Below are 9,877 nucleotides of genomic sequence, written 5' to 3'. Positions count from 1 at the left end.
GCATACGTCACCGCTGACGCGCTCTTCGAGACAGCGTCTACTTCCGGTTGCCGCGACTCCGACTCCGACGCTCCAGCTCGCCGTCAACTCTGTGTGGTATCTGGGTGCACTGTTCATTGACTAACCGCTGTTGCTGTTGTGCCGGCCCGTGCCCCTACGAATCGTGCCGGTATGGACCCTGTGTTGCACGCACGCCTTCAAAGGATCGCCAAAGTGATGGACCCGTACGGGGACACGCCGTGCCAGACCACCTCGGCTCGAGATGAGGAGCCGAGCTCGAGTTCACGGAGCTCATCAAACCGCAAGGCGTGGATGTGTAATTACGCTAGCGACTTGGCGGTTGCGTTACGGGCCTCAGATGTCGATTCGCAAGCGGCAACACGACCAAGAACAGCAAGGTGCGCGCGAACAGCTGTTTGCAGAGTAACCGGAAGTCGTCGGCTGTCATTCGACCAATCGCAAGCACAGAAAGTGATAACGTCATCGAGTTTCACTGGTGATGTCACACATGTCAGTGGTGGGAATGGCGGGGACCGGAAAGGAGAAGCTATTGTTTTTTCGAAATTTTGTCGCGCCCGCGACCTGTAGCGCTGCGGCGTGTGGCATTGTTGATCGCGACGGCATTCTGCACGCGATGCGCTTGTTTACTTCAAATGTTTGGGAAAATGTCGGAGGGGGTTTAGGGGCCCTTTAAAGGGCTATGACACAAAAATTTTCATCTGGCATTTCCTTGCTGCATAATGTTGTTGGGGGCCTATAAGTCATAGCACGACCCATTGCTTGCTGCAGCGCGTGACAGATAATTAAATACAGCCTCTTTATTACCAACCAGTCTCAGTTTCGCTTTGGAAGGGCTACGAGCACGACAGGTCACTGGGTGCAACTAACGCCATCTAGCATGTGAAATGGTACACAGAACTGTGGCGCACTTCTGCGCTGCCTGCGTCGTCTGCTGACGTTTTTTCACTGCCGCGTGTGGTGCGTGGTGTCACTGCCATCGTCGTCGTCTTTATCGTCATCGTATGGTTTCAACGGCTTTCTTGAGGCTTCCACACTTCCTACACGTTCACTGCAGGCACAGACTACCGAGCAGCTGCCGAATAGTAGCCTGCTGGCACAAGCAACGGCCAAAGGGCTATGGCAGCCATGATGTCATCATTCTAGCTGCGCCAGCTCAGAGCTCGGCTGCAGTGGTGACGTCTTGGAAGTTGGGGGTCACCGTCTAGTCAACTTAGATGGTGTCAGTTTCGTGAGGCATTTCATATAGCCCTGGATCTCGCGCATGCGAACTTCAAAATTCAAATAAATTACCTTTCAAGCTATATTTGCTGTTGAGATTGGGTCGATGATATTTGCATGTTCACGGGAATCAATCCTGCAGGCTACCTCAACCGCGAAGTTTCGTGTCAGTACCCCTTTCACTTATGAGGCGCGGTCTGCTCCATTACTCATTGAAGCACACCTGTTGCCCATGAGGCTGCAAGCAGACCAGAGAGTGTTGCACCATATCGAACTTCTTTAATGAGCATCAGATAGCAAAGCACTTTTTACTTGGTTAATTCGGTGCTCATTCTCTTGCATAGGCGAAATTGCAGTATTATTTATTGCCACAAACGGGTATAATATTTTTTTGGAAGTGTAGTGCCGTGTGTGTGTCGTCATGTGCTTTTCTTGTGTCCTGTTTCTTTGTGCTTCCATAATAATCAAAAACGTAGCCAAAGCTTCTTTGAACTTTGCTAGTGTAATGGTGACCATGTGTCAATACTCTCCTATATAAAATCACTCTAGGTCAAACAAGTTTGAGGAAGGGGAATAAAGCTTTTGGCTTGGTGTTAATGGTCATCTTTCCTGAACGTAAGATTGCTGTGGCAAACATTGATGATACTAAATAGGGTCTAAACTCTGAGTAGTTATTCTCCGGGGACTTTTCATGCATATAATTTTTATGCATAAGCTTGCTGCAGCTGTCTGAACGTATACGTGCATTTGATTTTCAAATCATCCTAGTCACCTGCAAGATCTGTGCTCTTTTAGGTCAAGCTCATCTCGCACACCATCGCGTTCACGGTCACGAAGCTACACCCGCAGTCCCAGCTTGAACAGTGTTTCTTCAACTTCAAGTTCACCCAGCTGCCGGAGAATCCAGGGTTCATCAACCACCGGTGCTGGCATGCTCCCATCTAGGAACCCATCGCCACCAAAGAAAGGTGAGTTTACCTTTTATTGATTTGTCAAGGCTTTCCCCAATGGAAAGTCTTGATTAATGCAAACTAGGATGTGTGGGAGCTCATGATACTATTTTTGCATAAGATTTCCAAGGGATATTAAACAATAATTCTATATACTTGTGTTATATATATCTGGGTTTTTCTGTATGTTAATTTAAAGCCTCTACAAATGCATTTGCAGAACTGGAAAACCCCACAGTGAGAGGGTCAGCAGCCCCAATGCTCTAATCTGGTTTGCTTCCTCTATTTCCACTGCTTTTGGTGGTAAGAGCTCAGTCAAGCTGCGACAAAGCAGCTTCTTCTCCTACCACCTGTTTTCATTTTGTCATGTACAGGAAAAATGGATATACTAAAGCAGATTGATTGATTGATTAATTTATTGATTGATTCATTGACAATATACATATTCAGCTAGCAGGTCATTCTTTGGAAAGCACCTGCTGTGATATCCAGGCAGCATCTCCTCTGGTTCTGGCTGCCACATTTGCAAATACAGTAAAAGCTCGTTAATTCGGATTTCACGGGACCAGAAAAAATGTCCGAATTAACCGAATGCCGAATTAACGAATGAACAGGAAAAACAACATTAAAATCAAGTTGGAGAAGCATACCTTTAGTAATGGCATACCTTTAGTAAGTATTTTGTAATGGTCGTCTGCGTTTTCGCGCAGATTCCGGCTGACATTACAATTTTTCTTAACTCTTCCAAATGGCCAACAGCACGCCAACTGTCAGAAGTACTCAGGCAAACGTCCTCTAATATCAAAAGAGCCTCCAAGACTTCCCGTGAGGTGCGATGAGTTCGCGACATCATTAATAATTTCTTGATCGGGCAGGAGACCAGTCGTGGCGACACAATCATCAATCGCGATGTAGTCCTGAAGGGTCATATCTGAGAGAAGGAGAGCATTGAAGGTAGGGCAGTCATCGTCGGTGGACTCGGCTGACACCTCGCCGATGCCATCGTCAGCTACTGCCGCATGCTCGGGCCTCACATGTAAACACGGTCACAACGGGGAAAAAAAGAGAACTCAGCAAGAAGAGACGGTGCCGACACAACACGAGGAAAAATGGCATCGGAGGCGAGCGAAGAAAGAAGACGCCGACGTTCGGTGACGCTGTGATAGGGTGGCTAGAACCCTAGCTGCGATCGCCCCCACTAGTTGATGGCGATGGCGATGTCACTGAGGTTTCGGTTTCGCTCCAGTAGTGCCAGCGCTGCCTTACCACACTTTTGTGTAGCGGCAGCCGTCAACATTTGTCCGAATTAAGCGGTGCGGAGTCCAATTCTGACGAATTAACGAAGGTTTGGTCCCATAGATTAACATGCACTTCGGCCGGGACCAATAGAGCCGTCCGAATTATCCGAATTAACGGGTGTCGAATTAACGAGCTTTTACTGTATAGTGCAACAAGCTTTTATGTGTAAAGACGCCACAGGGTGGTCATTTTAATTAACTCAGGTGTTTTGGACAAGCAGACCTCGTCCTACCAGAATAGGTTCTCCTCTTGACTGTGCAGGATGAGAAGCATTAGTCTATGGGTTAAATCGCATATCGCCCACCGGATGAAAGCCTTTACTTAACGATTTCAGTTTCTCCTGCAGCAGGAGCAGGGTTTTTGTGTGAAAACATGGTGTCCAGTTGCACGATCCATGCATAGGTGGCCCGTCAACCCAAAAAAGGAGCTTTTCATCTTTGTCATATTCTTTCAATGAAGCTAATTCAGATACTGATGTTTATTTTGTGTCTAGAGGTGAAGACAGTGATCATGCTTAATTGAGCTGTTCTGGTGATGACAAGAACATCTCTGAAGCAAACATTGCAAGTGCTTGTCAGTGGGTGCAGCTTTGTGTTGAGAACCCTCACGTAAAGCCTCCTCAGTTTCCATTTTTAGCCGTTCCAGGCAAGACTTTCGATTTAATATCACCAGATAACCTTCTGGAGCACATACAGCATTTTCTCAACAATTAACTGTTTTCTTGATGTGGTTTGTACTTTTGATTAGCAGCAGGCAGCAGGTTTCCTATGTGATGTTCAGAAATAAACTGTATGTTGTTCATTTGACCTTAGTATGTGGTGCAAATATTTTTTCAATATCGAGTACTTGTTTTTAGTACAATACGATTCAAAATCAGCAGTAGAAAAAAAGGGTAGTTTTGATTATGAAATTAAGAAAAGAATAGAACACTTGTTCTTTTTGCCATATATGCACATCCACATTTTGTTTAGTTTTGACTTGTCTTACTGTTTAGGGATCGCCCTCCAGATGCTAACTTTCAGTGGGCCATTTTTTGCAAATATTGATATTGACGAGTTTTTGTAACTGCAGTGTCTGAGGGATCCAAAAAACGAATTGAGAAAGACTTGCTGTCCAAGGGCACCCCTCCCGTTAAGAGAGATATACCACTGCCACCTCCAGCACCTATGGGATTTGGTCAGAGCGGTATGATGCTTGGTTACCGGGAGCCACTGCCTCCTCCTCTGGATCTTGGTGGCTTTGAGGACGACGCGGCTCAGCGGCAGGCCCGCGAAGCCGCATTACGGCAGCAGGGTATCTCACAGAAGCCTCAGATAAAGCTTACCCTCATTAAAAAGGTAAGATGTCTTCAAATTAATTTTTATTACATGATTTAATTATGAACTTTATGATGAGCAAGTTAGAAATAGCAGTAATCATTTAGCACATTTCTAAATTCTGCATAAAATTTTAGCTACTTAGGTCGAGACTAACGTGAAGATTAATCTTCTGCTGCACTTATTAAAAGGAAACCTTATCTTAGGAACTCATTTCTAAATAAATACATGGAAATGCAGAAATTATTTTACTCAGCAAATAATGCTGTGCACTGAGATTGTAGTGGAAATTTGTATACACTTTGAGCTGAGTGAACCATATTTACATGCTCTACGAACATTGCGCACTGGCATAACATCCCCCTAACCGTCCCAGCTGCTGGAACAACTGCCATGGCAGGCTGAGCTAAGAAACTCCTTATATCAGGGCATGCAAAAGACTGTAGCTTGTGCTTTTTGAACAAGAAGCCATGCATCTGTCATCACTGTGCATGTGTTGTGTGTTTGTGTGTGTGTGTGTGGGGGGGGGGGGGCTGAAAGATAATCAAGCTACAGTCAAATCTTCTCGATACAACGAATTTCAAGGGGCCGCTAAAAATCATTCGTTATTTCAAAAAGTTGTTGTAGTGAAAAAAAATGCCCCCACCTCCCCGAAGGGAATTGTGAGGAAATGCGAATGCATTTCTTGTGCCGAAAGAGAGTACCGTTGCCGTCAGACATTCGCCTTCACCGACTTCTGCCATCGCCTTGAGAGGTGCCCAGCCAGCGAACGGTCGAGAGAGAGGCGCGAGTGGACAGGGGAGTGGGGCGCCAGCGTTTCACAGCGGCGTCTCGAGCACACATTTCCGGATGTTCTTGAGAGGCGCCCAGCGAGCGAACGGTCCAGAGTGAGGCCCGAGCGGACGGGAGAGTGGGGCGCAGGGAGGAGAGAGAGCGAATGGCGAGAGAAGGAGCGGCGAAGCACTGCACCTACCCTCTCCTACACTCTCGCACCACATGCTCCGGTTGCTAGGGGCGAGGATAAGCGCGCGCGCCCGCAGCTGTTGCTATGGGAGAGGGCGCCGCGGACAATGCCGGATGCCTTACATAGCCCGACTAAGAAATGCATTCGCATTTAAAATAAAAAAATTCAAGCAAAAATCGTAAATGCAACCAAGTGAGTCTCCTACCTGTGCTGGGTATACATCCGCGATCACATACCTGCCAAGTCTCCCGGATTACCCGGGAGACTGCCGGATTTTGAACGTTTCTCCCGGTTGTACGGGTCATAGAGAAATCTCCCAGAAATCCAGTTTTGCCCCGCGCATCCAGTGCTTTGTCTGGCCACATGAGCAAAGTTGTCTGGCCACGTAGTAGAAAGGATTCTTCTTCTTCTTTTTAACGATGGTAGAAAGGTTCAACTCAGTTTCATTGCGCATGAAGTAGCTGTGCACTTTGCGCCGCAGTCCAGCACTTAAAAGGGTAGCCGATGTCTGTCGAGATAGCTTGTTCGCCAGCGCTCGCAACCATCCCCGTCTCAACGGCGACGACAGGCGTCGCACGCGGAGCAATGTTATCGCATGTGCCCTTCGCGCGACGGTGACGGCCGGGTCGTTTCATCTCTGGTTCAACAGCGTTCGTCGCTAGCGCGCATTTACTCGCACGTGAAACAGACGATGCGTAAGCGATGTTATCGGTTTGGACTCTCTACAGATCAGCGGCGACCGCAAAATCCCGCGGACAGTAGGCAGTTTTAGAATTGCGTACGCTAAGTTAGTGTTAGCGTTTGCGGCCCGCTATCTCCGTCACTTACCGGGAGCCCGCAAGCGCTTAGCGTACGACGCACGCGCAGGCGCAGTTGTGCTAAAAGCCAGCGCAAAGCTTTGCGTACGCTTTTCTAAAACTGCCTAATGTAGATATAATTGCTATCGCAGTAACCCCCCGCCTCCCCACTGTCGGCATACTTTATAACCGCTCCTCCCGCGGTCGAAATATTTTATACCCCGCCCCCGTTGAGTAAATCTCCCGGTTTATGTTTCTCCAAACTTGGCAGGTATGCGATCGTGTTATTCTCTAATAAGCACAAAAAAAAAACCCGAAATATTACAGAACGAGTGCATGTTTATTTGACGAAGAGCGTGACATTTGCCTGATGGGTGCGGCTCAACTGCTGAAAGAAGAGCTCTTCAGAGTGCGCATCCTTCTTATGCCCTTCGAAGCATTGTCATTAGATATCGACTCTTCGCGTTGGTTTGTACGTGCTGTTTCAATGTCGTCTTCGCTCTCGTCTTCCTCATTGCCGTTACCTTATCACGACAAATGGTATGGATTTTATCGGTCGTCAATTCAGCCGACGTGCATACATCGTGGTCGCACTGTGCCTAGTGTTCAAACGTTAGTGAAGTATGCATGGGTAATCTTCAACGACTTCATCCCATAGGTCACTCGCTTCGCATTTTTCACTGTCGCTGCATTCTTTTCGTGCTGTTTCCGGAGCTCATCGCGAACGTACAACCACCAAGCTAAAGGCAGGAAAACAGCCGTGTAACAAGCATGCAGACAGAGTTGCCCAACGAAACAAAGGCTACTAGGCAAAGCCTGATGTGGGAAACAAGTTTATACAGGCGATGGTGATGGCACATTTGAATAGGGCAGGCGCATAGAGAAATACGTGGTCGTCCTGATGATGATGTTGCACATACGAAGCTAGGCATTGTTTTCACTGGCGCGAGTAACTTATTAAATTCGCCATTCTTTATTTTGAAGTGTTGTGGAGATACAAGGGTGATAAAATTCGACACGTTATTCTGAAATTCGTAGTATTGAGCTATTTTTACATTAAACTAATGGACATTTGGAGGGGAATTTCGAAATAGTTGTTAATCTGAAAAAATCGTTAATCTGAGGTTCACTGTAAAGAGATTTGACTGTATACATTGCCTTCGACCTCATGATATTGCTCTGTAAACGTCGTTCCACTCTGCGCACCTGCCTGATTTTTGGCGCTTGTTTTTCAGGTTATTTTGTAGGGGTGTGCAAACATACATTTCCTAATAACAAATCATATAGCATTTTATTCGATTTGGTGCTCGGTATTGAATAGTGCCTATTTGAAATACCAAATATTTTTTAATAATGAGCACCTACAGGAAAACCCCCAAACGAACGAAATGTTGGAGCAGCGATGGGTCATTTTGCTTGTTTTAAGCATTGTGTATTGCATCAGTCATTCCTGGTCTTTATCTTGTAATACAGTAGAACCTCATTGATACATTTCCAAAAAAAATGCAGAAAATAAATGTACGATCCGAATCCAGTAAAAATTGAGGCTGACAAGCTCATATTGAAGTGCAAGGGCAAAGGCATCTATTTCTCAAAAAACATGGAAGGACTCTTCGACTTTCGAACTCCTGACATCTCGCTGGCAGCCAGAGGTCAGCCAGCTAGTTCCGGTCCTGACCGGAAATAACGTCGTGGTCACGAGTGTTGAAAATCGAACTTGGGGACAACCATCATCATCATCATCATCAGCCTGTCTACGCCTACTGCAGGGCGAAGGCCTCTCCCATGTTCCGCCAATCAACCCGGTCCTGTGCTTTCTGTTGCCACGTTATACCTACAAACTTCTTATTCTCATTTACCTACCTAATTTTCTGTCTCCCCCTCATGTGTTTGCCATCTCTTGGATGCTACGTGCCCAGCCCATATCCATTTCTTCTTGATTTCAACTATTTGTGTGTGCGTGTGTGTGTGTGTGTGTGTGTGTGTGTGTGTGTGTGTGTGTGTGTGTGTGTGTGTGTGTGTTCTAAAAGTAAGCAAAATTTTTGTTAATGTTTGTGTATATTTGTTTCATATAGAATGTTGTGGAATTCTAAAGCTGTTTTGAAAATGGTTGCCTTGCTATTCAAAGACTATTCTAATGTATTCAGTTCGGCTCTTAATTTCACTCTTTGCACACCCCTATTATTTTGTGAACAAAGGGTTCATAAATATAAACATTGTATGCCATTAAACTTCTGACCCTTGCGGTGCATAAAAATGAACTTTTGATGAGATTGCATGTTGCAAAGGATTGCGATAAATGCATTAGCAGATTGTTAATTGTGTAGCACTAATTAATTACTTCAGATCTGCTTTTTGCAAATTCAAGCTGCTTTTGATTTTTTTTTTTTTTTTTCATATGTGCAAGCTAGCTACTAATTTACAAGACTGTGATTTCCTTAACGTTTGTGAACATCCCCCTTTCTTTTTTTTCCCCCAGTCACTTCCAATGGCAGCGTTATGCAAGAAGGAGGAGCCAGCTGTTAAGAACAATGGGGACAAAGGTATTGGAGATAAGTCATCAGCCTGCTGCTTTTGCTTTGGTGGATGTTTCATTTGTAAAACAAGCATTGCTTCTGTTTGGTTGTAGGTGCCAAGAAACGTCCAGCCTCTCCCAAGTTGGTCTCATCACCCTCTCCTCCACCCGCTGGTCGTAAATCAACCACTTTGAGGCGTGAAGAATTGTTGAAGCAGCTGAAGGCAGTTGAAGATGCCATCGCCCGCAAGCGAGCCAAATTTAGCTAGCCTTCTGCAGCTTCTCCCATCAAATCACTCATTTCTTTCCCACCTTGAGTAATCCTGTGTAAATAAAATGGATGCTTCTGTTGCAATGTGAAAACAGAGCAGTGCTCCCATGTTTTTTTGACGTGCACATGTTGATGCTTGAAAACTGTGTCATGGCCTCCAGAATATGAGAAAACAGATTAAACATTGGAACAGCCTTTGCATTTCACTCACTTAGGTAATGGGACAGGCTCCATGTTTACACCTCTATAACAGCATTGAGGGCAGTTCATGGTGTGTAGTACGCCTTTATGTGTACAGTTTGCACTTGGTTAGGAACAGTGCCATTTGCGTGTCGAGTTGGGCTTGTTGGTACATACTAATTCTGGCACACAGCAGCGCAGAAAACACACAACGGACGGAACACGCACAACGGAAGACGAGGGAAGATCAGCGCTCGTCTTCGTCGTTCGTGTTCCGTCCGTTGTGTGTTTTCTGCGCTGCAGTGTGCCAGTGCCATTTGCAAGTGCAAGAATCGGAACAGTGCTA

The 9,877-nt window shown here is 45.9% G+C and overlaps 1 protein-coding gene across 1 annotated transcript; it reads left to right on the top strand.

Moving 5' to 3' along the window:
* Window positions 1-2,004: 2,004 nt before the first annotated feature.
* On the top strand, window positions 2,005-9,377 carry LOC119377112 (zinc finger CCCH domain-containing protein 18). The gene is made up of 4 exons (XM_037646711.2): window positions 2,005-2,207; window positions 4,560-4,825; window positions 9,045-9,108; window positions 9,195-9,377. The coding sequence occupies exons 1-4, from the start codon at window positions 2,171-2,173 to the stop codon at window positions 9,347-9,349; spliced, it is 522 nt and encodes a 173-aa protein (XP_037502639.1). The 5' UTR covers window positions 2,005-2,170; the 3' UTR covers window positions 9,350-9,377.
* Window positions 9,378-9,877: the final 500 nt, after the last annotated feature.

Source organism: Rhipicephalus sanguineus, unplaced genomic scaffold (assembly GCF_013339695.2).
Source record: "Rhipicephalus sanguineus isolate Rsan-2018 unplaced genomic scaffold, BIME_Rsan_1.4 Seq350, whole genome shotgun sequence".
In the NCBI taxonomy this organism is placed as follows: Eukaryota; Metazoa; Arthropoda; class Arachnida; order Ixodida; family Ixodidae; genus Rhipicephalus; species Rhipicephalus sanguineus.
This window is presented reverse-complemented; position numbering and strand designations above follow the sequence as displayed.

What these genes read in the sequence shown, in the direction of transcription:
- LOC119377112 (XM_037646711.2), top strand. Translation starts at nt 2,171, where the DNA reads ATGCTCCCATCTAGGAACCCATCGCCACCAAAGAAAG. An exon ending in AGCTTACCCTCATTAAAAAG is followed by an intron (nt 4,826 to 9,044) that starts GTAAGATGTCTT and finishes TTTTTCCCCCAG; the next exon opens with TCACTTCCAATGGCAGCGTT. An exon ending in TAAGAACAATGGGGACAAAG is followed by an intron (nt 9,109 to 9,194) that starts GTATTGGAGATA and finishes GTTTGGTTGTAG; the next exon opens with GTGCCAAGAAACGTCCAGCC.